Below are 27,558 nucleotides of genomic sequence, written 5' to 3'. Positions count from 1 at the left end.
GCTCTGCTGACGATGCTGGAGCGGGGCCGTGCCCGCTCTCCTGGCAGAGCAGAGCCCCGCCACTCCCTGGCTGGGCTGGGTAACTCGGAGCCACCTTGCCCTGCCCCTATCGCAGGAGGATCTGCAGAGCTGGACGGGTTCTGTGGAATGGTTAACCCGAGGCAATCTCACCCTGAGCCAATCACAGCCGGCAGCAGCAAATACCTGCCGGATTAGAGCCACTGCTCCCCACAGCTCTGGCTCTCTGGCCCCGGGGAGCCTGGCCGGAGCCGCTGCGTCTCCCCGAGCCCGTGCAGCCCTCGAGGACGCTGCCATGGCGCTCCCGGTGCCCCTGGTTCTGCTCTGCCTGGGGGGGGCCATGTGCCTGGGGCGAGGGGGGCCGGTGCCCAGCCAGGAGGAGGTGCTGCAGAGCGTGTGGGCCCTGCTGGCGTCGGGAGAAGGCTCTCTGCCCCATGCTGCCCTGGACTCCCTCTTAAGCATCGTGGCGGCCCGTGTGCAGTGCCCAGCAGTGCCGTGTGGAAAGGTAAGGCTGCAGCCAGGCGCAGTCCGCTCCCCTCCTTCCTCTGCGAGTTGGGAGCAAAGGCCGGGGCAAACTCCAGCCCGGGCGGGAGGGGCGAGGCAGCAGGAACGGCAGGTTCCCCGCCGGGGGGTCGGGCTTCACGGGGAGTGCCCCGCCTTGGGGTGGGAGAGGCGGGGGTGCCACGCAATGGGGAGATGTTAAGGGCGGGGGAGCAGGGATGGCTCTGGCCGGAGGAGCATCGCCCTGAGCGATGGGGGAGCCTAGTGCGTCCAGTCCTGCCAGTAGCATGGGGGGGGCAGGGGCGGGAGGGTCTCCTGGCTGCCCCGGCTGGGGGCTGGGATCCAGGACAGCTCCGGCACCGGGAGGGGCGGGGAGGCAGCTCCTTGGTTCCCAACAGTTTGCCACCCCCTACGCCCCTGCCGCAAACACAGGGCGTCTGTCCCCAGACACAGAACCGGCCCCTCGGCCCGTTTCCCGGGCAGGTTCCTCCCCCGGGGTGTTGCCTGCACCGGCCCAGCGCCAGCCCGGTGGGAGCTAGTGTAGACGGGAGCAGGCACTTCAAGCCCCTTGTGAGCAGAATCAGCCCAGACTGGCCGGGGCGGGTCTGCAGGAGCGGGGTGGAGCCGGGGACCTGCACAGGGCTGGGGCAAGTGCCAAGGGGCTGCCAGGGCAGAGCCAGCCTGTGGCCTCGATTCTACTGCGTCTGTCTCAGCGGCGCCTGGCGGGCTCCGGCTGTTGCCCAGGGCTGCCGTTACTGAGGTGACTCGGACTATTACCATTGACTGGGCCAAATCCTGGGCAGCTTCTGGTCAGGGAAATTCCCCAGGAAGTCAGTGGGAGTTTGGCCTGCACTGCAAGGGAGCAAGGCTCAGAGTTCGGGAGCCTGGCACATCTGCTTCGCCTGGGTGTCCATGGCCAACCGAGGGGCACAGGGCCTGTGCGCCGTCCAGTGTGTGAGTGTGCGTGTGCGCACGTGCACTCTGTTTGCATGGTCTCCTTGTGTCTGGCATGTGAGCACTGTGGAAGTGTGGGGTGTGCACTGTTTATATGTGTGTGTGTAGCATATGTAAACTACGTGCGTTTGTACGCAGTGTGGGGTGCGCAGTGGGGGTGTGCACGCAGTGGGGGTGCGCAGTGTGTAGGTGTGTGTGTGTGCAAGCAGTGGGGTGTGCAGTGTGTAGGTGTGTGTGTGTGTGCACACAGTGGGGTGTGCCATGTGTAGGTGTGTGTGTGCACGCAGTGGGGTGTGCCGTGTGTAGGTGTGAGTGTGCACGCAGTGGGGGTGCGCAGTGTGTAGGTGTGTGCGTGCAAGCAGTGGAGGTGTGCAGTGTGTGTGCACGCAGTGAGGGTGTGCCGTGTGTACGTGTGTGTGTGTACGCAGTGGGGGTGTGCCGTGTGTAGGTGTGTGTGTGCATGCAGTGGAGGTGTGCAGTGTGTGTGCACGCAGTGGGGGTGCGCAGTGTGTACGTGTGTGTGTGTGCACGCAGTGGAGGTGTGCAGTGTGTGTGCACGCAGTGGGGGTGCGCAGTGTGTACGTGTGTGTGTGTGCACGCAGTGGAGGTGTGCAGTGTGTGTGCACGCAGTGGGGGTGCGCAGTGTGTACGTGTGTGTGTGTGCATGCAGTGGAGGTGTGCAGTGTGTGTGCACGCAGTGGGGGTGCGCAGTGTGTACGGATGTGTGCACGCAGTGGGGTGCGCAGTGTGTACGTGTGTGTGTGTGCATGCAGTGGAGGTGTGCAGTGTGTGTGCACGCAGTGGGGGTGCGCAGTGTGTACGTGTGTGTGTGTGTACGCAGTGGAGGTGTGCAGTGTGTGTGCACGCAGTGGGGGTGCGCAGTGTGTACGGATGTGTGCATGCAGTGGGGGTGTGCAGTGTGTAGGTGCGGCCAAGCCGGCGCGGCTACACGGCCATTGTCCGAGGCTGGAGATCTGGCCTCTGAGACTGGCTGCCCGGGGGGGGGAGGGGGGGCGTGTTTTGCACTGTAGATGAATGCAGTGACTCCAGCTAGAGCAAGCCGGGAGCTGGCCGTTCCCTGCTGCCGGGGGCCGCGCGCTTTGCATCCACACACGATGCCCAGCCAGCCTTGCTCGCCTGATAAGAGCTGCCGAAGGTAGATAAGAGGCAAACGGTCCCCTAGGACAGGGCTACCCTGGGGCCAGGTTAGCAGTAGGGTCCCTTCCTGACCTGGCCACCATCGGACCTGTCCCCAACACGCGGGCGTCTCAGTGCATCGGGCCTGCCAAGAGCTTGGTGTGCGAGCTCACGAGCGAGCCCAGCCTTACCCCCACCTGACATGGGGAAACCGAGGCATGAGGTGGCAAACACAACCGGCCTGCTGGACACAGGTGCCCGGTGCCCACCGCCCCCGAGAGCTGCTGGGTGCTCAGCACGTCCCAGAATCCGGCCCCGCGTCTGGGTGCCAATGTCAGGTGTCCGACTGTGAGACCGTCCTGGTGCAGAACCCCAGCAAGAGCCGCTTTCTTCTGATGCAGAATGAGAACTTTGTTAGAATAAGGGAAGCCCTGTGATCCCCAGGGCTGCTGCTTCTCAGAGGGATCTCAGCCAGGGATGGTGCCCAGGGGCCACCCTGTCCCCCTCAAGGGATGGGAAAGGTTGGAAACCCTTGGCCTAGACCCGTCCCCAGCTCCCCGCTGCTGACTGGAAGCAGCCGGGCCCAAAGCTCACACAGAGACTCAGCAACGGCCTGGAGCCAGGCCCTGTGCTGGGGATCCCAGCTCCTCGGGCCCCAGGCTCACTGCCCCAAGGGCACCAAGGTCTGAAGCTGGGGTAAAATGCCCCCTTTGACCCCAGGGCCACACGTCACCTCAAGGGGCTCACCACCCCACAGATGGATCGGGGTAGTTACCGCAGTGCAGCCAAGGGCAGGCGTGGCAGGGCACGCTGGGCATTCAGTGGGCTCTGCAGTCCCCAGGCCATCGTCACAGCTTGTCACCGATGGCCAGAGGCTGCTGGGTCCCAGCGCGGTGTGGTGCATACCAGCCCCAGCTCTGCCCCTCTCCCCACAGTGCATCTCCGTGCCGGACGTCTTCACGCTTGTGGGCAAGGCAGGGACAGGCGACGCCAACCTCACGGCTGCGGAGCTCCCGCAGCTGGGCGCCGGCGTATTGCTCTACCTGACAGACCCCGCGGCCACCTGCGCTGCAGTGAGGGGCGGCCGGTGGGTGGCCGAGGCCGGGGCCTTCCTCACCAGCTTCTCCAGCGGGAATCCCACTGCCGGGCCCACGGCGGAGAAAGTGGCGGAGCTGCTGGGAGGCATGCGGGAGAATTACAGAGATGCAGACAGGCACCAGGTAAGAGTGTGTGTGTGACTGCCCCCTGCTGGGGAATCATGTGTGTGTCACTGCTGCCCCCTACTGCAGGGAATGAGATCTGTTTATTATTATTGTTATTGCCCCTTCTGACCCCAGTTTCGCCCTCTGCCAAGTGGCAGCAGATATCTGGTGCTTTGCAGGTCAGCTTCTCAGCGGAAGAGAAATCAGTGACACGGGGCCTTGGTCTATTCTGAGAGTGACTTGTTTATTCACATACATGCACCGGTCCTGGAAAACAGGGGGTGGGGGGAGAAGGGGGTCAAACAGTGTACAGGATAATCCCTTCTTCAGGAATCTGATTCCAGTTCCCAGGGAGCTACTGTGCCTCAAGAACTGACCCTGATACAGAGCAAACTCCTGCAGCTCACACAGCTCCACAAACCCAGGACCGAAACAGTTCTCCCAAGACTGAACCCTTGCTCACTCACTGCAAACGCGGCAAACTGTGCATCACAGTGTCACCGAGTGACGCCTGCTAGAGCATGATTATTTGTATTCAGCAGCACTTAGGGTGTGTCTACACTGCCTTCTCTCTGGGACTTGGGCGCACGTGATTCCAAGCCTGCTCTTCAGCGTCCACACTGCATTGTAAACCTGGGCTTACCATTGCTGGACCCGGGTCTCCCAGTCGTGCTAACGGGTCCGTACCGCACTATGGGTCTCACAGCCCAGTCAAGAGCCAACAGGTCCATACTGCACTACGCAGCCCTTTTGACTTGGTTCTGCAGCTTGAGCCAAGTGACAGGGCTGGGACCTGGCTCACCGCGGGACTCGGGCTGTGACCCACCCTCTAGCAGCTCCTGAGTGGTGTCTGACCCAATTCAGATTGGCTTGCGTGTGGATAGACGGGGGGTTTGGGTACGAAGCTGAGTGTCCAGTGTAGACGTAGCCAGGCCCCATTGCACTGGGCTCTGTACTAACATCACTCCCTGCCCTGAAGAGCTCCCCCTCGAGGACGGGCAGAGACGGCAGGTGGAGAGCGCAAACGGGAACAATGAGACGATCGCGGAGCGAAGCAGCCGTGCTGCCGTACGCAGCCTATTCACGACGTGCGCGTGCGGGCGTGTGCCCCCGGCCAGGCCCTGGCTGAGCAGTGCACGAGCAGACACGGGCTCAGGGACAGGTCACTGACAAACCCATGGGGGAGGCAGGGACCCTGCTGCATGGCACCTTGGGACCAGCGCTGGGAGGGCGCAGAGCGAAACCACTGAGCACACCCACAGCCGGGTACCGCAAGGGAATGACGGGGGAGGGAGGGGAGGCCAGAGCATCTCTCCACGGAGCCCTAACCAGGGCCCCAAATTGCGATCCCCCTCGAAGGCCGGTTCAGATAAATCCCACGACTGGACGGCTTTGGGGCTAGATTCAAACTGGCTCCTCCCGGGCTCTGTGTACCATCCCCAGCCCTGCCAGTCCTCCCACCTGGGGCCGGATCGGAGAGGGGCTGTACTGGCTGGAATATATTCATGGAAATATCTAGAGCCTGGGACACTAGTAACAACTTTGCCCCGTTCATGTACTGGACCAGGGCTTAAATCCTCAAAGACTATTTCCCAGAGCCCAGCAGCCCCCCGCCCGCCCGCCATTCCAGGCTCATGGCTTTATCCCTCGGAGGGGGCAGGACTTGGGCTTTAACCCTGTGCGGGGGGCACCAGGGCTCAGGACTTTAGCCCCACAGGCAGGGTGCTGGGGCTCAGGCAGGGTGAAAGGAACTTAAGGGACTTGCCCATACGCAGGGCCGGGGTCCTGAGTTGCAGGGGGGCTCGACCAGAAGGGGCTGGGCCTCGGGTGAAGGGGGTGGGGCCTTTAAATCTCTGGGCCCTTTAAATCGCCACCGCTACCCCAGGACTCCCGCAGTGATGTAAAGGGCCCGGGGCTCTGGGCCCTTTTAAATTGCCGGCCTGGGGAAGCTGCCCCCTGCCAATATGGTTGGCTGCGTACTGGCTCTTGCCGGTACGCCATACTGGACAGGACTGGCTTACTTTCACCTCTGGACTCAGGGCTTTAGCCCCATTGGGCGGAGAGGAGCACCAGGGCTCGGGGCTTTAGCTCCATGGCGGGGAGCATGGGCCTGGAGAGGTTGGGTCTGGGACTTTGACTGCGGGGTATAATTCTCAGTTGATTCGGAGTAACTAGGCTATTTGCCAGTGCTGTGTCTATAAGAAGGCGTTTGGAGCAGGGACATCACAAAAGAGCCCTTCACTAGAAGTGCCATGTCACTAGTTCGACACAGCACTGTCCAGCCATGCGATGGGTTGTTCTTGCTGCGGGCTGTTACCATCTGGGAAATTTTGCTGGGCAGGAAACAGGAGCGACCCCCTTCTTTGTTCCACTGGATTGGGCCGGATTTTTGTGGCCACACACTGGAGTCGGGATGTTAACACCATTTCTGACACAACAAGCTGGGTGCGGTGCTCTGTAGGTTTGCATTGCTCTGCAGTGCACCAGTTGCTGACGTAGACTGCGTTGTATTTTTGTACAGTCCCATTCTCCGTCCTCCCCAACCCCCTGCCCAGCACTGACTATTAAACTCAAGTCATGCAAGCCCCGTGGCACGGCTCTGCTGTGGTCCCTGGCAGAGGTGGGGCGCGAGGTGTGTGTGGGGGGCAAGTCAGCTTAGAGTCCCTCTCGGAAAACACCAACGCGCAGTTGAGGACAGCACTCACAGCCAGGTCCGATTGCCCAGTGGTTTTGTGTGCCGGGATCCTGGCCCATTCCAGTCCCAATGCCCTCTGCTCACGAGCCCTGTGCCCGTCAGTGGAGTGCGGATGGGGCCAGGAGTCTGTCACCCGCCCACCTGCCCCAGCAGTCACCCCTGCTGACTCGAGACACCGTGTCTCCGCCTGGCTGCCCCCGTCACTGGCTGGTTGCGTTGCCCCGGAGCAGCTCAGGCGAGGCCATGGGACAGTCCGTGTGGTGCCAAGGGCCACCCAAGAGCTGGAGCGAGGCGGCCGCGTGAGCCGGGCCCTTTCCAGCCAAGTGACGCTGCCAGGGCTGCTGGCGAGAGAGCTGGGACTGCGGCCAAGGAGGAAATTGGCTGGTTACACTTGTTAGCAAACAGCTCCTGGGGCTGAGGCTGGAACTGGCTGGCAGAGCCCAGCAGGGGAATCCAAACCACAAACTGTGACCCCCCCCTCAACACTGGGTAGGGAGAGGGGCTGAGGTCCCCCCCGGGAGCCTGTGGGACACCCTGGTCTGTCGCTGTCATGGTAACGCCTTGCCCCCCTCCCCCTATCACCAGATCTCACCTCTAGGGCACTGTGACGATGTGACCCAGCAGGGAGGGGGGAGCGTTGACCTGGGAATGTGCCCTGGGGATGGGAGACCTGAGAACCTGTCACCTGAGCCAGGAGGGGGAGGGGGAGGTGACACCTCTGCCCAGGAATGTGAACAGAGGCTGCAGGAGAGAGTTGCTGGGGGGGTTTGGTTTCAGTTTGGTGCTGGGTGGAGGAACACAGGGAACCCCAGGGCTGGGGTCTAAGCTCCCTGCTCCCCCAGAAGGACTTGACTGAGGGGTCCTGGGTGTACCCACAACCTCTGTTTTGGACTGTGTTCCTGTTGTCCAATAAACCTTCTGTTTTACTGGCTGGCTGAGAGTCTCAGTGAATCCCAGGAAGAGGGGTGCAGGGCCTGGACTCCCCCACACTCCGTGACAACTGGTGCCAGCGGTGGGATCTACTGTACCCCATGACCGGCACTTCCTGCAGTAAGTGACTTGGGAACAGTAACACAAAGGGGGATTGACGGGGACCAGGTGTGCTGAAGATTCAGAGAGAGACGGTTTCAGGGGGCGGTTAACCCCTGGGAGTGTATGACCAGAAAGAAGGACTTTTGCAGTAACAGGGTCCCCCGGGGGATTGCAGCGAGCGGTCCCAGGGGCGGAGGAGTCTGCAGCTCGACCCTGGCAAAGAGGTGGTGACCTCAAGAAGGACTGGCACCCTCGGGGTTCTTCCTGGAAACAGTGGAAAACTGCCCAGTCCTGCGAGTGGCCAGCAGGGAGATGTACGCTAAACGCCTTAAGAGCGACCTGGTGGAGCTGTGCAGGCAGAGGGGGCTGCGCACTGGGAGGTCCACCAAGGAACAGCTGATTGCCCAGTTGGAGGAGAGGGATCGCTTGGATGACCCGATCCCTGTCCCTGAAGGAAGCTGCCCGGTGGATGCAGCATGGGCCCTGGGGCCTGACCGTACTGGGGGGGGGTCAGACTGCTGCCGAGGACATCCCAAGACCCTTCCTACCTATGCCTGGGGGAGGGGTTGGGGGAAGCCCAGTGAATACCAAGGGCACCCTGACCCTGGCAGCCAGCAGGGGATCCTCCCGGTGGAGCTCCCCATCCCTGGAGCAGAGGCGGCTGGAATGAGAGAGGGAGATGAAAATGAGGGAGCTGGAGGATCATGAAAAACAACGTCAACATGAGCAGGAGGAGAAGGAGAGGGAATGTCAGGAGAAGGAGAAACAAAGACAGCATGAGCTGGAGCTGGCCAGGCTGAGGAGCAGTGGGGTCCCGGCTGCGGTGAGTGTGGGGGGACCCAAGGCTGCAAGGAGCTTTGATAAGTGCTTCCTGGCCCAGTGTAAGGAGGGGGAGGACATCGATAGCTTCCTGACAGCCTTTGAGAATGCCTGTGAGATGCACAGGGTTGACCCTGTGGACAGGCTCCAGTTTCTAGAGTATAAAAATATTGCTCGGGCATGTAGGAATGAAATTAGGAGGGCCAAATCGCACCTGGAGCTGCAGCTAGCGAGAGATGTTAAGAGTAACAAGAAGGGTTTCTTCAGGTATGTTGGCAACAAGAAGAAAGCCAAGGAAAGTGTGGGCCCCTTAATGAATGAGGGAGGCAACCTAGTGACAGAGGATGTGGAAAAAGCTAACGTACTCAATGCTTTTTTTGCCTCTGTCTTCACGAACAAGGTCAGCTCCCAGACTGCTGCGCTGGGCATCACAACATGGGGAGTAGATGGCCAGCCCTCTGTGGAGAAAGAGGTGGTTAGGGACTATTTAGAAAAGCTGGACGTGCACAAGTCCATGGGGCCGGATGAGTTGCATCCGAGAGTGCTGAAGGAATTGGCGGCTGTGATTGCAGAGCCACTGGCCATTATCTTTGAAAACTCGTGGCGAACGGGGGAAGTCCCGGATGACTGGAAAAAGGCTAATGTAGTGCCAATCTTTAAAAAAGGGAAGAAGGAGGATCCTGGGAACTACAGGCCAGTCAGCCTCACCTCAGTCCCCGGAAAAATCATGGAGCATGTCCTCAAAGAATCAATCCTGAAGCACTTGCATGAGAGGAAAGTGATCAGGAACAGCCAGCATGGATTCACCAAGGGAAGGTCATGCCTGACTAATCTAATCGCCTTCTATGATGAGATTACTGGTTCTGTGGATGAAGGGAAAGCAGTGGATGTGTTGTATCTTGACTTTAGCAAAGCTTTTGACACGATCTCCCACAGTATTCTTGTCAGCAAGTTAAAGAAGTGTGGGCTGGATGAATGCACTATAAGGTGGGTAGAAAGTTGGCTAGATTGTCGGGCTCAACGGGTAGTGATCAATGGCTCCATGTCTAGTTGGCAGCCGGTGTCAAGTGGAGTGCCCCAGGGGTCAGTGCTGGGGCCGGTTTTGTTCAATATCTTCATAAATGATCTGGAGGATGGTGTGGATTGCACTCTCAGCACATTTGCGGATGATACTAAACTGGGAGGAGTGGTAGATACGCTGGAGGGCAGGGATAGGATACAGAGGGACCTAGACAAATTGGAGGATTGGGCCAAAAGAAATCTGATGAGGTTCAATAAGGATAAGTGCAGGGTCCTGCACTTAGGACGGAAGAATCCAATGCACAGCTACAGACTAGGGACCGAATGGCTAGGCAGCAGTTCTGCGGAAAAGGACCTAGGGGTGACAGTGGATGAGAAGCTGGATATGAGTCAGCAGTGTGCCCTTGTTGCCAAGAAGGCCAATGGCATTTTGGGATGTATAAGTAGGGGCATAGCGAGCAGATCGAGGGACGTGATCGTCCCCCTCTATTCGACATTGGTGAGGCCTCATCTGGAGTACTGTGTCCAGTTTTGGGCCCCACACTACAAGAAGGATGTGGATAAATTGGAGAGAGTCCAGCGAAGGGCAACAAAAATGATTAGGGGTCTGGAACACATGAGTTATGAGGAGAGTCTGAGGGAACTGGGATTGTTTAGTCTGCGGAAGAGAAGAATGAGGCGGGATTTGATAGCTGCTTTCAACTACCTGAGAGGTAGTTCCAGAGAGGATGGTTCTAGACTATTCTTGGTGGTGGAAGAGGACAGGACAAGGAGTAATGGTCTCAAGTTGCAGTGGGGGAGGTTTAGGTTGGATATTAGGAAAAACGTTTTCACTAGGAGGGTGGTGAAACACTGGAATGCGTTGCCTAGGGAGGTGGTGGAATCTCCTTCCTTAGAAGTTTTTAAGGTCAGGCTTGACAAAGCCCTGGCTGGGATGATTTAATTGGAGATGGGTCCTGCTTTTGAGCAGGGGGTGGACTAGATGACCTCCTGAGGTCCCTTCCAACCCTGATATTCTATGATTCTATGATTCTATGACTCTCACCCCGTTACTGGACCCCAAAGCCGTGGAGGTGTACAGCCAAATGAAAGGGCCGGAGGCAGGGGACTATGAACTGTTCAAACAGGCCCTGCTCCATGAGTTTGGGCTGACCCCCGAGATGCACCGGAGAAGGCTCCGGAGTCAGCGTAAAACGTCTAAGTCAACTACCTACAACTGGTCAACCGGATGCAGGGATATGCCCGCAAGTAGACAGCTGGGGCCCAAGCTAAAGAGGACCTGCTTGACCTAATCGTACTGGAGCAACTGTATGATCAGTGCCCTTCCGACCTGAGGCTGTGGTTGGTGGACAAAAAGCTAGAGAACCCGCAGCACGCAGGGCAGCTGGCCGACGAGTTTGTGAACAGTCGGTCAGGGGGTAGCCGGGAGGAGTCCCAAAAGAACAGGCCCCCCGATGCAGAGAGAGAGTCACCATGGGGCCTCCCAGCGGGGAAATAGGGAGAACCCCCTCCAAAGGGGAACGCCTGGCATCGGGACCCTCCGACCTGCTTGAGGGGACCAACGTGACCTAAGCTGCTATCACTGTGGCCAGAGAGGCCACGTACGGACCCAGTGCCCCAGGCTCAGGGACAGACTGAGCAGACCCAACCTACCCAGGGTTAACTGGGTAGGGACCCAGATGGGCTCAGGCAAGGGGGGCTGCCAGTTTACCACCTGCTCAGGAGGGAAGAGTACCCCAGGCCAGCTCCGCCAGAGGGCTGGAGGCTCTGGACTCAGGGTTCTCGGTTTACAGGGTGGACGTGGGGCTGTCCCTCCGGAGAGAGTGCCTTGTTCCCCTGGAGGTGGATGGGAGGAAGGTCAATGGATACTGGGATACGGGTGCGTAGGTGACGCTGGCCCGGCCCGAGGTGGTGGCCCCAGATCGGGTGGTGCCCAACACCTACCTGACCCTGACAGGGGTGGGCGGGACCCCATTTAAGGTGCCCGTGGCAAGGGTACACCAGAAATGGGGGGCCAAGGAGGGCCCCAAGGATGTGGGGGTACACCACCATTTGCCCACTGAGGTTTTGATGGGGGGAGACCTAGAGGACTAGCCAAGCAAGCCCCAGACCGCCCTGGTTGTGACGCGTAGCCAGAGCCGGCGAGGGGCACTGCACCCTTACCTTGGGGAGGGTACCACACCGGAGGCGCAGGACCCTACCCTGGTGGGGAGGGAGGGCCGAGGGGCACGGCTCAGAGAGGCTGAGGCCTCAGACCCGGCCACTGAGGGGGAACCGGGCCCCATCCCTGCCTCAGCCGCTGAGTTCCAGGCCGAGTTGAGGAAAGATCCCTCCTTGCGGAAGCTCAGGGACCTGGCCGACCTCAGGGTGGGACGGACCATGAGGAGAGGCTGCCAGGAGAGGTTCCTGTGGGAGAAGGGGTTCCTGTACCGAGAATGGGCTCCCACAAGGGAAGTAGAGTCCTGTGGGATCAGGAGGCAGCTGGTGGTCCCCCAGAAGTATCGCCGCAGGCTCCTGTCCCTGGCCCATGACATCCCCCTCGCAGGGCACCAGGGAATCCGGCGCACCCGGCAGAGGTTGCTACAGAACTTTTACTGGCCCGGGGTCTTTACCACGGTCTGGCAGTATTGCCGATCCTGTGACCCCTGTCAGAGGGTGGGGAAGGTCCAGGACAAGGGAAAGAGGCTTTGAGACCTTTGCTCATCATAGAGGAGCCTTTCCAGAAGGTGGCCATGGACATCATGGGGCCTCTCAGCAAGACGACCCGGTCGGGGAAGAAATACATTCTGGTGGTGGTAGATTTTGCCACCCGCTACCCTGAGGCAGTTCCCTTAGCTTCCATCGAAGCAGACACCGTGGCAGATGCGCTCCTGACCATTTTCAGCCGAGTGGGGTTCCCCAAGGAAGTCTTGACAGACCGAGGGTCCAACTTCATGTCGGCCCTGCTCCGGTGCTTGTGGGAGAAATGTGGGGTCCGGCACGACTGGGCCTCAGCGTATCACCCCCAGTCCAATGGGCTGGTGGAGAGGTTCAATGGGACGCTAAAGATGATGCTGAAAACCTTTATGAACCAGCACCCGCAGGATTGGGACAAGTACTTACCTCAGCTGCTGTTCGCGTACAGGGAGGTGCCCCAGGAGTCGACTGGATTTTCGCCTTTCGAACTGTTTATGGAAGGAGGGTGAGGGGCCCCCTGGACCTGATGAGAGACGAGTGGGAGGGGAAGGCCACTCCCGACGGAGAGTCAGTGGTGGAGTATGTCCTGATCTTCCAAGAGACACTGGCTGAACTCATGGGCCTGGCCAGGGAGAATCTGGCCAGAGCCCAGAGGAAGCAGAAGGTCTGGTATGACCGCACGGCGTGGGCCCGTGCCTACGCCACCGGGGATCCGGTGATGGTTCTCATCCCCATGAGAAAGAACAAACTACAGGCCGCCTGGGAGGGCCCTTTCAAGGTCATCAAGCAGCTCAATGAGGTAAACTATGTGGTGGAGCTGTCGGACCGGGCGCACCACCGCCGGGTGTACCATGTGAATATGATGAAGCCATATTATGCCAGGGGGAATGTGGTGTTGGCCGTGTGTGGACAGTGGGAGGAGCAGGGAGATGACCCTTTAGTAGATCTATTCCCTGGGACAAGAGCTGGTTCCCCGCTGGAAACAATTCCCCTCTCGGATCAGCTAACCCCTGCCCAGCAAGCTGAGGTCAGGGGGGTGCTGCATCCGTACCGACAGCTGTTTTCCAGCCAGCCTGGATGCACTAATCTGATTGTCCACCGGGTGCAGACAGGGTCGCACCCGCCGATAAGATGCCCCCCCTTCCGAATCACAGGGAAAACTGCTCAGGACCTGGAAAGAGTGGTCAGGGACATGCTGGCTTTGGGGGTGATCCAGCCATCGGCCAGCCCTTGGGTCTCGCCGGTGGTGCTGGTCCCCAAAAAGGACGGGTCGGTCCGGTTCTGTGTGGACTATCGGAAGCTCAATGCCATCACTGTATCTGATGCCTACCCCATGCCCAGGCCGGACGAGCTCCTAGACAAGCTGGGAGGAGCTCGGTACCTTACCACCATGGACCTTACAAAGGGTTACTGGCAAGTGCCGCTGGATGCAGATGCCCGGCTGAAATCGGCCTTTATCACCCCTCTGGGGCTCTAGGAGTTCCTGACCCTGCCTTTCAGCCTCAAGGGAGCGCCGGCCACCTTCCAGCGCCTGGTGGACCAGCTCCTGAGGGGGATGGAGAGTTTTGCCATGGCGTATATTGATGACATCTGTGTCTTTAGCCAGACCTGGGAGGACCACGTGTCCCAGGTTAGACAAGTGCTGGACCGACTCCAGGGGGCTGGGCTGACTGTGAAAGCGGAGAAGTGCAAGGTGGGGATGGCTGAAGTATCTTACCTGGGCCATCGGGTGGGGAGCGGTCGCCTAAAGCCGGAACCAGCCAAGGTGGAGGTGATCAGAGACTGGCCTGCTCCCCACACCAAAAAGCAGGTCCAAGCCTTTATTGGGATGGCAGGATACTACCGAAGATTTGTGCCCCACTTTAGCGCCATAGCCGCCCCCATCACTGAGCTATACAAGAAGGTGAAGCCAGACAAAGTGGTCTGGACCGAGCAGTGCCAGGAGGGTTTCCGGGCACTGAAGGAGGCTCTGGTCAGTGGCCCAGTTCTGGCAAACCCAGACTTTGACAAGCCCTTTATGGTGTTCACCGACGCCTCCGACACGGGACTGGGGGCAGTGTTAATGCAGGAGGATGAAAAGGGGGAGAGACGCCCCATCATGTACCTGAGCAAGAAGTTGCTACCCCGGGAGCAACACTACGCGGCCATCGAGAAGGAGTGCCTGGCCGCAGTGTGGTCCCTCAAGAAACTAGAGCCCTATCTCTTCAGGCGACACTTCACCATCTACACCGACCACTCTCCCCTGACCTGGCTGCACCAGATGAAAGGAGCCAACGCCAAGCTCCTGAGATGGAGCCTGCTCCTGCAGGATTACGACATGGACGTGGTCCACGTGAAGGGAAGTGCCAACCTGATAGCGGATGCGCTGTTCCGGAGAGGGGGCCCCGAACTTCCCCAGGTCACTGGTCACAGTGACCCCGCTCAGTTCAGTCTCGAAGGGGGGAGAGATGTGATGATGTGACGCAGCAGGGAGGGGGGAGTGCTGACCTGGGAATGTGCCCTGGGGATGGGAGACCTGAGAGCCTGTCACCTGAGCCAGGAGGGGAAGGGGGAGGTGACACCTCTGCCCAGGAATGTGGACGGAGACTGCAGCAGGGAACTGCTGCAGGGGTTTAGTTTCAGTTTGGGGCAGGGTGGAGGAACACAGGGAACCCCAGGGCTGGGGTCTAAGCTCCCTGCTCCCCCAGAAGGACTTGACTCAGGGGTCCTGGTTGTACCCACAAGCTCTGTTTTGGACTGTGTTCCTGTTGTCCAATAAACCTTCTGTTTTACTGGCTGGCTGAGAGTCTCAGTGGATCCCAGGAAGAGGGGTGCAGGGCCTGGACTCCCCCACACTCCGTGACAGGCACATCTCATGGTACCTGGGGGGGTCCTAAAGCTCCAGGCCCTGGAGTCAGGGGATTACGGGAGACTCGCAGAGCAAACACCCAGCAGCTGCTGAAAAAAGCAGGAGACTCCCCCACCCCCCCGATACCCCCCTTTGGTATTTCTCATCTCCTCTTGGTGGGCGCTTTCTCGCTCTCCTTACCCTGTGTGTCCCACCCCCCGCACCGCGAATCCACCCGCCACAGCTGCAGGGGGAGCCCAGACCCATGGGGCGGAGGTGGGGCTGGGCTGGGAGCCATTCTCATCGGCACTCTCCCCCCAGCCGTGCCTGGACGCGGGCCATGTCCTGCAGGAGAGCGCCGCGGTCTCTGGCCGGGTGACGGCTGACGTGGCCGGGAAGATGCTGGTGACGGTCATGTACCATGCGCTGATGGGGGACTGCTTCCACGCCCTGCCGCCCCCCCATTATTTCCTGGGGTACATCTTTCGTCACTACGGCAACGAGTCCCAGAACCTCACGCTGGCAGGTGAGTTGGGGCAGCTGTGGCCAGGGGTAACCGAGGGCTCAGTTCTCCTCCCCAGCCCCCCAGGCTCCTCCTTGCAGGGCCCCAGAGTCCTTTGCAGCAGGCCACTGGGGGAGGGCTGGGTCCCCAGGGGGACGGCTGGTGGGGACGGTGCTTTGCTGAGCCCCCACCCCGTGGGAAAGGATGGCACAGGCGGATGGGTCCTGCAGCCCTTCAGCTCCGTGGCCAGCGGGCACTTGGCACGGGTTTCCCTGCCAACGGGGCGTGTGCCATCTGCTGGCTCCAGGTGTGAGCAGGGCGCTCTCCGGTGGTAGGCTCAGGGACAGCCATGAGCCCGGTCCCTGCTGTCACTCCAGGCCAGGACTGGTGCCAGTTCTGAGCGGCCCCCGGGCAAAGCCCTGCTCTGGCCCCCGGCAGGCCGATGGTGTGACGCAGGCTAATGCGTCCCCATTGCACCCCAGAGACCTGGGCTCCCGACAGCCTGGCTGGGCTCTCCCCACTCGCCGCGGGAGCCGGGTCCAGAGGGCGAAATTCCTGCAAAGCCCCATCCCAGCCTCTGCCTCAGCAACGCCCTCTCCAGGGTGGGGGGGAGCAGCCGGGATGAATTTCCCCGGCCATGTTCCACTTGACAACGTCAATGGTGCCTGGCTGCCCACTCCTGGAGCTCTGGGCAGCTTGTGCGCCAGCATCCCCGGGCCCCAGCCAGCTCCCCCGGGCCCCAGCCAGCTCTGAGCCCTGGGGTGAGGGAGGATTAGAAGGGGACAGGGCAGGAGGCTGCAGGGGAAGGGCCGCTCCTGCCCGGGGGCGACTGGGCAGGGAGCTGGCATGACAGGGTTGCCCTGGGACAGGCCTGACTGCACTGATGGGCCATCTGGCCTTGGGGCCAGAGGATGAGCACGCGGACCACCACCATGACAATGAATCACATGCCGATCACCACACGGAGCCCGCATCAGCTCCCCATGACAGCCAGCGCCACGGCGATCACACAGACCCCGACGATCACTTGGACCCGCACCCCGGCGACACGCTCAGGAAGCTGAGACGGAGCCTCCCCGGGCAGCGGGCGCTGGATGATCCCGGTCTTGTCTGGGACACGGTAGGCAGCAGGGCCACTGCTCTCCCCAGGTCAGCTGCCCGAGGGACCCAGAGTCCAGGGCAGGGGCATCTGGAGAATCACTGGGTTAAAGGCCAGAGGGACCCAGATCATAGTCTGACCTCCTAGGTGTCACAGGCCCCCAGCACCCCCATGCGAACCCCACAGCTGAAACGTGACCGATGCACCCCAGCCCACAGGCAGAGCACAGCAGGGACTGAGGGGTACCGGTGCCCGAGGCCCCGCAATGGCAGGGCAGTGTCCCAGTGAGCTACACCCAGCGAATCCTGGCAAGTGCTGCAGGGGAAGGTGACCCCCCTGAGGTCCCTGCCAGTCTGACTGGGGGGAAACTCCTTGCCCACCCCACATGTGGGGATGTCAGACCCTGGGCATGTGAGCAAGAACCAGCCAGCCAAACACCAGAGAAAGGGACTGCCATCCCCAGTGCTTGAGGAAGGAGATAAATCCTCCAAGGATACACTGGGACAGATCCCTTCCTGAACCCGCCGGTGGCCGGCTGAAGCCCTGAAGCATAGACACAAACCGGAAGTGTGTCCTGGGCTGCCGAGCCCTGCCCCCACCATCACCAGCCACCCACCAGAAACGCATCCAGCTCTCTCCTTCCTAACCCCAATTCAGTTGCTCTCCCCAGAACCACTAGTGGGAGGCTGTCCCACAGCCCGAGAACAGAACCCAGGAGTCCTGATTCCCAGGCTCCCTCTAGCCACGCTCCCCTCCCAGGGCTGAGAACAGCCTTTCTCAGGGCAGTGGGTACTGCCTGGCAGCAGACTGGCTGGGCAGAGGCCTGGGGGCAAAGCTGTGGGATAGGGAAGTTTCACACCCACGTTTCAGTTTGGGGCTGGAGTCGTGTCCTGCTGTCTGGTGCGCAAAGGGCAGTCACAGACCTCGGGGCAGGTCTCAGTGGCAGGAAGCAAAGAGCGTGGACTGCACCCTCAGCAAGTATGCAGATGACACTAAACTGGGAGGAGAGGTAGATACACTGGAGGGGAGGGATAGGATACAGAGGGACCTAGACAAATTGGAGGATTGGGCCAAAAGAAATCTGATGAGGTTCAACAGGACAAGTGCAGAGTCCCGCACTTAGGACGGAAGAATCCCATGCACCGCTACAGACTAGGGACAGAGTGGCTCGGCAGCAGTTCTGCAGAAAAGGACCTAGGGGTGACAGTGGACGAGAAGCTGGATAGGAGTCAGCAGTGTGCCCTTGTTGCCAAGAAGGCCAATGGCATTTTGGGATGTATAAGTAGGGGCATTGCCAGCAGATCGAGGGATGTGATCGTCCCCCTCTATTCGACATTGGTGAGGCCTCATCTGGAGTACTGTGTCCAGTTTTGGGCCCCACACTACAAGAAGGATGTGGAAAAATTGGAAAACGTCCAGCGGAGGGCAACAAAAATGAGGAGGGGACTGGAACACATGACTTATGGGGAGAGGCTGATGGAAATGGGATTGTTTAGTCTACGGAAGAGAAGAATGAGGGGGGATTTGATAGCTGCTTTCAACTCCCTGAAAGGGGGTTCCAAAGAGGATGGATCTAGACTGTTCTCAGTGGTAGCAGATGACAGAAGGAGGAGTAATGGTCTCAAGTTGCAGTGGGGGAGGTTTAGGTTGGATATCAGGAAACATTATTTCACTAGGAGGGTGGTGAAGCACTGGAATGGGTTACCTAGGGAGGTGGTGGAATCTCCATCTTTAGAGGTTTTTAAGGCCCAGCTTGACAGATCCCTGGCTGGGATGATTTAGTTGGGGTGGGTTCTGCTTTGAGCAGGGGGTTGGACTAGATGACCTCCTGAGGTCCCTTCCAACCCTGATAGTCTATGATTCTATGAAGAGCCACCAGCCCAGGCAGTGTGGCAGCAAGAGCGTTATGCTTGGGCCTCGGGCTGGCAGCGAACCAGGGCAGAGCAGGCTGAGAAGCAGGAAACCTTCTGAGGGTGGGCTAGACCCATGTCGCTGGAGCTGGGACAAAGCCCTGGAGAGGCCGCTATCCACTGGCTGAGGGCCCTGGGCCGTGGGGGGCTCAGATCCGTGGCTTGGGTGCCCCTGACTCCGTCAGTAACTCACCATCTGTGTTTCCAGATGTGTCTGAGCCCCGGCGACCTCCTGGAGATCTACAGCCTTGAGGCCGACGCAGGGATCTCTGGCCCGGACTTCACCAGCCTCAGCCCGGCTCTGATCCAGCAGCAGCTCAGCGGGGCCTGCTCTGTCCTTCACCTGAGCGTGCCCAGCGGCCGCCTGACCGTGGCAGAAAGTGAGGCCCTGTCTCCTGTACTGCTTTCCGTGCCGAGCCGGGGCTGCCAGGCGAGAGGGGCCCCGTGGCTGGGCTTGGCGGTGCTCGTGTGTTATGTCCCGCCTGGGTTAGAACAAGGGGCAGCCCCCGGGGCGTGCGGAGATCTCTCCATTTCCAAGCAGCTGGTTGTGGGGTGGGATACGGTGGCCCCGGTGCCCCATGTCCCCACAGCCGCTAAGAGCGAGTGCCCCCTCCCACGTCCTGTGCCCTGCGGGGGCAGACCCCAGCTCCTTCCTGCCTCAAGTGCCTGGGGGAGGAGCTGGGCGGGGGCCTCGGGCTGGCTGGGAGTACCGCGTCCTGCCCTGTGCGGGCCGGGGTGGGTGACACCCGCTCTCTGCACAGGGTACATCTATGGCTCGCTGGCCACGCTGGTGATCTGCCTGTGCGCGCTGCTGGGCATCGTCCTGCTCCTGTGCACCGTCTGTGCCAGCACCTACCCTTACGTCATCCAGGGCTTTGTCAGCCTGGCCGTGGGCTCACTCACCGGGGACGCCCTGCTCCACCTCATCCCCCAGGTGAGCTGCCGGGCCAGCCGGGGGTCCGCGCCTGGGCACTGCGTGCACAGCTCGGAAATGGGCGTGGGTGAGCACCCCGGTGGCTGTGTGCGTGGGCACAGGGGCGGGTGCACATGGGTGTGTGTACGGGCACGTGGGAGTGTGTGTGGGTGTCCCGGCGTCCCCGGGCGATGCTCTGGAACTGCTCCCCATGAAGCCAGGCAGGACTCTGGGGCAGTCTCCTCTCTGGGAGCAGCCTGTCTTCAGGACACACAGCTCACCCAGCTCCACCTTCCTGGGTCTGACCTCGGAGCATTCAGCCTCCTCTGCCCCTCCGTGCGCTTCCCACAGCGAGTCCGCCCAGGCAGGGTCCTGGGGAAGCCAGAGGGTCCTGCCCCCCAACACCACAGTCAGACGGGACTCTCAGCCAGCCAGTAAAACAGAAGGTTTATTAGACGACAGGGACATGGTCTAACACAGAGCTTGTAGGTGCAGAGAACGGGACCCCTCAGCTGGGTCCATTTTGGGGGGCAGGGAGCCAGAGAACCCCGTCTGCACTTCACTCCATGTCCCCAGCCAGCCCCAAACTGATTCCCCCTCCAGCCCCCTCCTCCCCTGGGCTTTGTCCCTTTCCTGGGCCAGGGGGTCACCTGATCCCTTTGTTCTCCAACCCTTTAGCTCTCACCTTGCAGGGGGGAAGGGCCCAGGCCATCAGTGGCCAGGAAACAGGGTGTCGGCCATTCTCTGTGTCCAGACCCCTGCACACATCTGCCCTCTAGGGCTCTGCAACGATCATACACCCTTACCCCACCCCCTAGATACTTAAGAACTGCCTAGGGGAAACTGAGGCACCCCCACACTATTCAGAGGAACATTAAGAACAGTTCTGCTTCGTCACAGCGGGCATGTGAGAGTGTGTGAACATGGATGTACGTATGGGCACGTGGGTGTGCATGTGGGTGTAGCTATGGGCACGTGGGTGTTCATGAGGGCACATGCGAGTGCGTATGGGCACGTGAGAGTGAGTGCACGTGGGTGTGCAGATGGCTGCATGCGTGCTGGCCAGTGGCGGGGTGGGGGGGAGAATGCACATGGGTGTGTGGCAATGGCAGGGGCGTGTGCTTACACACGGGGAGTGCGTGGGCAGAGAGGGGGAGTCCCAGCGTGCCCAAGCGATTCCCCGCCCCGGCTGAGACTCCCTAGTGCTGTCGTTGCAGTTCCTGGGCCTGCACTCGCACGCGGACGAGGGGCACGCGCATGGGGCTGAGGAGGCCGGGCCCAGGGACACCACCTGGAAGCTGCTGGCCGTGCTGGGTGGCATCTATGCCTTCTTCCTCCTGGAGAAGTTCTTCAGCGTCCTGGGGGGCGACGAGCCCAAGGTTTGGGGGGCGACGGAGGCAGGGGGCAGGTGGGGGAGGGAGATGGGGTATTTTGGAGGGGCGGGATTCACAGAAAAAGCAGGTGCTCTCCCCTGGCAGCCAGTGCTGACCGCAATGCCCCAGTGCGGCACTAGGGGGTGCTGTGGTGCTGGGAGCAGAGCAGGGGCTCAGCAGGGGGCGCTGAGGTATAGGGAATGGGGCAGGGGCTCAGTAGGGGGCGCTCTCCCCTGGCACTCAGCCCTGACCCCAATGCCCTGGGTGGGGTAGGAGGTGCTGTACTGCAGGAAGGGGGCTCAGCACGGGGTGCTGGGAGGGGGGCTCAGCAGGGGGCGCTCTCCCCTGGCAGGCAGCGCTCACCCCAATGCCCCAGGGGGTGGGGGTAGTGGGAACTGTGCTGCTGGAATGGGTTAAAGATCTCCTGGCCCTTTCCCCGCGTCTTAGCCAACACCCCGTCAGGCGCTGCCTGGCTGCCTCCCTGCCTCCCGTTGGGCACAGGTGGTGCTGGTGCTCCATGCCCTGGGCTGCGGGAGGCGGGTGCCCGCGGGGCCCGGGGGCCGCTCCCTATCGGTGCCATGGCGGGGGGGAGGGCGCTGGGTGAGCTGTGTGTCTTGTTCTGGCAGGAGGAGGCTGGCGGGGGCCACCCGCACGACCACGCCATGACCTTGCAGCTCTACCAGGCAGAGCAGAAGAGGAAGAAGCAGGAGAAAGGAGCCTCGCAGGCTGACCTGGTAAGGCCCAGCCCCCCGGATGGTGGGGGGGGATGACGCAGGCTGCAGGGCGGGGCCAGCCAGGTGGACCTCACCCACTGGGCAGCGCCAGGTACAGCCCGGTGAGCATGTCCCTGAACGTCGCCTCCCCCTTGCTAACTTCGCAGCCTGGCACAGCTCTGGGGCTGGCCTGGCAGTGAAGGGGTTAGGGGCAGTTCTGGGTCCTGCTCACGGCTGCCCTCTGCTGGGCGGAGCGGGGCGCGTGTCCCATGCCGGCTGTGCCTGGCCCTGCTGGGGGTGTGGCCAGGGGTCCCAGGGTCACTGCTCGGGTGGAGGTCTGGGCCCCACGGGGCATCCTCAGGCAGCTGCTGCCAGCAGAGGGCTCCCCCGGGTGAGGGCCAACCCTCACGCTCCCTGTCCATCCCTCCCTCCTCCAGGTCACCGCGGAGGAAGCCAGTCTCAGCAAAACGGGGCAGGGGAGACGCACCCGGGGTGAGTGAGTTAGGGCCTCTACCCCGCAAGGGGCGCCAGCCCTGTGAGCCCCTCGGTGCCACTCTCCAGCCCCAGCACCCCCCAATCAGACGCCATCCAGCCCCAAGGCCCCCCAATCAGACCCCCCCACCCCAACCTGGGAACCCCCAATCAGACCCCACCCAGCCCAACGCCCCCCAATCAGACCCCCCCACCCCAACCTGGGAACCCCCAATCAGACCCCACCCAGCCCCAACGCCCCCCAATCAGACCCCCCACCCCAACCTCGGAACCCCCAATCAGACCCCACCCAGCCCCAATGCCCCCCAATCAGACCCCCCCACCCCACCTCGGAACCCCCAATCAGACCCCATCCAGCCCCAACACCCCCCAATCAGATCCCCCCACCCCAACCTCGGAACCCCCAATCAGACCCCACCCAGCGGGGGTAGGATCAGCTCAGGCACCGGAAGGCTGGAGCGGAGGAAATCCCTGGGGTAGGGGCCACCCTGTGTCTGGGGGGGCCAGGGCAGGTGGGACCTACAGCCTCTTACCCGCAGCCCTGGGGCTTCATCTTTCTGCTGCTGCTCCTGCCTGGTGCCCCCGGCACTTCGCTGCCCCTGGTGCACTCACCCCCCAGCTTAGCGGTTTGGGAAAAGCAGAAATATTTGTTGCCCCCCCCCCAACCCAGGTGGGACTTGAACCCACAATCCCCAGCTCCGGAGGCTGGTGCCTTATCCATTAGGCCACTGGTGTGGGAGCTGCTCTCACACTCACACAGTGACAAGGGCTTGACATTGTTCCACCCCAGCAGAGGCACCAGGCCTGGGGCCACCAGGGTCTTTGGGGCTTCATGACCCATCCCTAAAGTATCCGCCGTTCACTGCTGTCAGAGACGGGCACCAGGGTCGCTGGGCTGAGCCTGTGCAGGAGGGGGCAGGGATCCTGGCAAGCTGGGCCTGGGGGTCTGGGTGGGTGGGGCCGGGGGTCCCAGGCTGGCTGGGCCTGGGGCTGTGGGCAGGGCAGGGGACTCAGGCTGGCTGGGACTGGGGGTGTGGGTGGGGCAGGGGGCCTGGGGGTTGGGCCTGGGGGTCTGGGTATGTGGGGTGGGGGGCCCCAGGCTGGCGGTGGTCTCTCCATTGGGAGGGGACTGGCCCCTGGCCTAGCCCTGACTGCCCTTCACTCCACAGAGCAGCGCATGATCCCCTACATGATCACCATCGGAGACGCCATCCACAACTTCGCCGACGGGCTGGCCGTGGGGGCCGCCTTCTCCACCTCCTGGAAGACGGGGCTGGCCACGTCGCTGGCTGTGCTGTGCCACGAGCTGCCGCACGAGCTAGGTGGGCGGCTGCCCCGGGGGGTGGGGGAGTCGCCGGATGCTCAGCCAGCGCTGGGCTGCCCCAAGGCCGTGCTGCGGGGTATTCAGCCCAGACCCCCAAGGGAAATTTCCCAGGGACTCCGGCCCGGGACCGGCTCAGAGCCGCTCTTACCGGGCTAGCTGCGGGGTGACTCCAGGCTCCGGCTGGGCCAGCCAGGGGAGGTGACGCCCAGCCCAGGCTGGCGTAGTGGGGGGTGACCGGCCGCCCAGGCGAATGGCAGCCCCCGCTGACGGGCTCTCGTTCCCGCCCTGCCAGGGGACTTCGCGGCTCTGCTGCACGCGGGGCTAAGCGTCAAGAAGGCCTTGCTGCTGAACTTCGGCAGCGCCCTGACCGCCTTCCTCGGCCTCTACATCGCCCTCTCGGTGACGACGGGCGAGGAGTTCCAGGCCTGGATCTTCACCGTGGCCACGGGCCTCTTCCTCTACGTGGCCCTTTGCGACATGGTGAGCGGCTCGCACACAGGCTTCCCCTGGCTACGGACCCCTGCCCTGCCCCCACGCCCAGCTCGCGAGAGTCCTAATCCAAGGGTCCCGCTGAGAGCTGAGTCTGGGGGTGTGGGGAGCCCAGGGCTGAGCTAGCAGGGGGCTGCGGGTCGGGATTGAGGGGCATCGGCAGAGCTGGGGGAGTGGGGAGCCCAGGGCTGGGCTAGCAGGGGCTGCGGGTCAGGACTGAGGGGTGTCAGCAGAGCTTGAGGGAGGGGGGAGCCCAGGGCTGGGCAAGCAGGGGGCTCCGGGTCGGGATTGAAGGGTGTCGGCATAGTGGCACGGGGGGTAGCCTAGTACTGGCTTTCTCCTCAATGCCCCTCGTTTTCATTAGCCCTCCCCCGCCGTTCCCTGTCACACCCGCCCCCCTCCATCCAGCCCACCGGCACCGACCTCCCGCTCCCGGCCGGGGGTTCTGGCAGAGCTCCTCAGCTCCACGGGCTGGCCAGGGCGTCCCATGGCTGGGAGCCCTGCGGGGAAGCCAGGGCAGTGCAGCGAGCACGCGCCCAGTCAGGGCGGATCCCTGTGGGCTGTGGTGCCGAAAGCGGGGTGGGGACTTGCTAGGGGGCGCGCTCCCTTCAGGGTCCCTAATGGCTGTGGTGTGCCGGCCCAGCGCGACGGGGCGCTGCCTTTTGGATGAGACGTGAAACGCAGGCCCCTGCTCTCTTGCACTCAGCAAAGCTCCCAGGGTACTTTCCCGCTGCTGGGGCCTTAGCCCCCTGTCCTGGCCGAACCCCAGTGTGGGCGCTTCCCTTCGGCCCCCCCTGCAGCTGGGATTTATCTGGGCAGTGGTGCTGTGGCCGTGAGCCAGTTGCCCTGACCCACCCCAGAGGTGGCTGCATTTCAGTGGTGGGCGCTGTGAATCCTGCTGGGAGAGCTGTGGGCCCTGCAGTGCTGTAGCCCCTGACTGAGTCGCCCTCACAGTGCAGGGCTGCCAGGGCCACGCGCCCCAGGCTGCGGCTCCGTACCGGGCACGGTGGGTGCAGGCCCTGCCCTAACCCCCCTTTCCCTTCCAGCTGCCCACCATGATGAACGTGAAGGACAAGCGGCCCTGGCTGCTCTTCGCCCTGCACAACCTGGGCCTGCTGGGGGGCTGGGCCATCCTGCTGCTGCTGTCCCTGTATGAGGAGAACCTTACCCTGCTGTGACCCCTGCCCGGCCCCCCATGGACCTGAGCCCACAGGGGGAGGTGGGGCTGCTTCCAGGGGGGAGGGGCACAACCAAGCAATGGGCATGACTGAGGGGAGGCTGCTCTTCAGCGATGCCCGTGGACTGTCTGCAGAGCACCCTGTGCCCCTGTCTGTTTGTGCTATTTATTGGGAGAGCAACACCCCCTGGGCCCTGTGCGGGCACTCAGAGGCATGGCACCGTTCACACCCAGCCCCCGGGCCCTGTGCGGGCACTCAGAGGCATGGCACCGTTCACACCCAGCCCCCGGGCCCTGTGCGGGCACTCAGAGGCATGGCACCGTTCACACCCAGCCCCCGGGCCCTGGGTGGGCACTCAGAGGGATGGCACCGTTCACACCCAGCCCCCGGGCCCTGGGTGGGCACTCAGAGGGATGGCACCGTTCACACCCATCCACCCAGCCCCCGCGTGGACACTCAGAGGCATGGCACTGTTCACACCCAGCCCCCGGGCCCTGGGCGGGCACTCCGAGGTGAGGCACCGTTCACACCCAGGGCAGCCACCCCAAACACAGATCTCAGGGACACTCTTCCCCCACCCCAGGGATCGCCCCTCCCACGGCACTGCTCACCCAGCGTGGCTTCGCTCCCTGGGGCTTGGCTCAGGTCCTGCTGCCCTGCCCCCACCCCCTCCAAACTACCCCAGGTGCCCTGCAGGCCATGCAGCTGGGCAGCCCCTCTGGACAGGGATGGCCTGGGGCTCTCTGGAGCAGCCTGTTGCTTGCTCAGTGCCTGGCCCAAGGGGGCCCGATTTCTGCCGGGGCCTCCCGGCGCCACCATCTCACACAGCCCAGCCATAGACCCCAAACTCCCCCCACAGACCCTCTGCCCCACGCTGATCCCACACGGCTGCTCAGTGAAGGAGCCTCGAGCCGCCCCCTGCTCACACTCAGCCCTGCCCCGCAGGAGTGGGGAGAGCAGAAGGGGCTGGGAGGAGGCCACTGGCTTGGTTGTGTCGGGGGATCCGTGATGGCTCATGCCAGGCCCGAGTCCCGCAGAGCTCAGCCTGCCCCATGGACAATAAAACGATGCGTCTCCCAAGCTCTCTCTGCCTTGCTGTGGGCGAGGGCTGGGGCTGTGACGGGCCCGGGGCAGGGGGGTGGGACGTGCCCAGGCACCTGTGCCAATGGGGCCCGTAAGTGGCTGAAGGTTCCATCCCCCTCTGCCCGCTGCTCAGAGGCCGTGCCAGGGGCTGGCAGCTCACAGGGCCGGTCCCTGGGAAGGGGTACAGCCTACGCACTGAGTTTTCTTTTCCCCCAAGGGGTGCTCCATCCCTGCTCTGCCCCAAAGCCCTGCCCCACTCTGCTTCTGCTCTGCCCTCATTGTGCCTCTTCCCACTTCTGACCCACCCCCTTCCCTGAGGCTGCACCCTCACTCCACCTCTTCCCACCCTCCGCCCTCCAGGCCCCACCTGCCCACTGCTCCCTGCCCTCCGCCCTCCCTCCCTGACCTGGGAGAGATTTCCTGAGACTCTGGCCCACGTGGCTCCTGGCCCAGGGCCTGCGGTGCTGGGGGTTGGGGCCGTGCCCCATATGCACCAACTCCAATTGGGTGCTCTGCACCCCCCAACCACAGCTGTTCGGATGGCTCGGGAGGGAGCCCTGGCAGCCAATGAGCCCTGGCTGAACACGCATGGTCCCCTCCATGGGCGTACTTTGACGTCTATTTGCGGGGTCAAGGGGGTTAATAATATATAGAGGCCTAATTTCTGGATTTACCGAATGTTAGTGGTAGTTAAATTATAATGGACTTGAAATCACAAATACAGTTTACATTAATTATTTAATCACCTTTTTTATTTTAACATAATTATTTGCCATGTTTACCAGCTACCACTGAGAAATCAACATTAGCATAGAAACAAATTCTTGAATAAAGAGAACCGAGCACTCTCATGTAATTATGAATCACGTCTCCCTCGTCTGAGAGTTACATAAACATTGTCTTACTATAGAAATACTGTCTTTATCTTCATGTAGAAGCAATCGTCTTCCCTTGGGTTAGCTTTTCTTGGTTTTCGAGTAAAATAATTTGATGGGCCTAAATTAAAACAGAACAATATTTTACTCAAGTTCAAACTTGTAGAGGTCACAGTCACTTCTCTGTAGGTACTTTGCATCACCCTCTAGAGTCTAATCAAAAACGTTATCCCTGCCATAGGTTTTTAAAGTAATTTCTCAATGCGCTGGATCTAATTCCCATGGAAGTCAATAGGAGTCTTCGGCAAAGTCTACACTACACACTTGCTGTGGTATAATGACGTCACTCGGGGTGTGAAAAATCCACACACCCCCATGCTACATAGTTATAGTGACCCAACCACCCCCCCCAGCCCCATAGGCACTGCTGTGTCAGTGGGAGAGCGTCTCTCTTCCATTGGCTTAAAGCATTGTGACGAAGTGGGACTGTTCTTAATGTTTCCTCTGAATACTGTAGGGGTGCCTCAGTTTTCCCTATGCATTTCTAAAGTCTCTAGGTGGTAGGATAAGGGGGAGTAATTGTTGCAAAGGGCCAGTGTACATAAATGGCCAACGCTCTGTCTCCTGGCAACTGATGGCCTGGTCCCTTCCCTTCCCCCCTGCAAGGTGAGAGCTAAAGGGTTGGAGAATAAAGGAACTTGGTGACCTCCTGGCCCGGAAAAGGGA

At 61.4% G+C, this 27,558-nt stretch overlaps 1 protein-coding gene across 4 annotated transcripts; it reads left to right on the top strand.

Annotated features, from left to right (window-relative positions):
• SLC39A4 (solute carrier family 39 member 4) lies at window positions 1–25,954 on the top strand. Of its 4 annotated transcripts, XM_073329881.1 has the most exons (12): window positions 1–523; window positions 3,546–3,830; window positions 15,203–15,407; window positions 16,253–16,503; window positions 18,601–18,772; window positions 19,154–19,326; window positions 20,523–20,684; window positions 21,305–21,412; window positions 21,829–21,883; window positions 23,053–23,205; window positions 23,500–23,687; window positions 24,743–25,954. In XM_073329881.1, exons 1-12 carry the CDS (start codon window positions 314–316, stop codon window positions 24,872–24,874), a joined length of 2,094 nt encoding a protein of 697 aa, XP_073185982.1. In that variant the 5' UTR covers window positions 1–313; the 3' UTR covers window positions 24,875–25,954. The 4 variants fall into 4 exon arrangements, with proteins under 4 accessions (XP_073185982.1, XP_073185984.1, XP_073185983.1 ...); XM_073329883.1 differs by lacking the exons at window positions 1–523; window positions 3,546–3,830 and adding an exon at window positions 7,311–7,557; XM_073329882.1 differs by lacking the exons at window positions 1–523; window positions 3,546–3,830 and adding an exon at window positions 7,567–8,362.
• Window positions 25,955–27,558: the final 1,604 nt, after the last annotated feature.

Source organism: Lepidochelys kempii, chromosome 2, assembly GCF_965140265.1.
Source record: "Lepidochelys kempii isolate rLepKem1 chromosome 2, rLepKem1.hap2, whole genome shotgun sequence".
Taxonomy (NCBI): Eukaryota; Metazoa; Chordata; order Testudines; family Cheloniidae; genus Lepidochelys; species Lepidochelys kempii.
This window is presented reverse-complemented; position numbering and strand designations above follow the sequence as displayed.

What these genes read in the sequence shown, in the direction of transcription:
- SLC39A4 (XM_073329881.1), top strand. Translation starts at nt 314, where the DNA reads ATGGCGCTCCCGGTGCCCCTGGTTCTGCTCTGCCTGGGGGGGGCCATG. An exon ending in TGCTCCACCTCATCCCCCAG is followed by an intron (nt 19,327 to 20,522) that starts GTGAGCTGCCGG and finishes CTGTCGTTGCAG; the next exon opens with TTCCTGGGCCTGCACTCGCA. An exon ending in GAGCCTCGCAGGCTGACCTG is followed by an intron (nt 21,413 to 21,828) that starts GTAAGGCCCAGC and finishes TCCCTCCTCCAG; the next exon opens with GTCACCGCGGAGGAAGCCAG.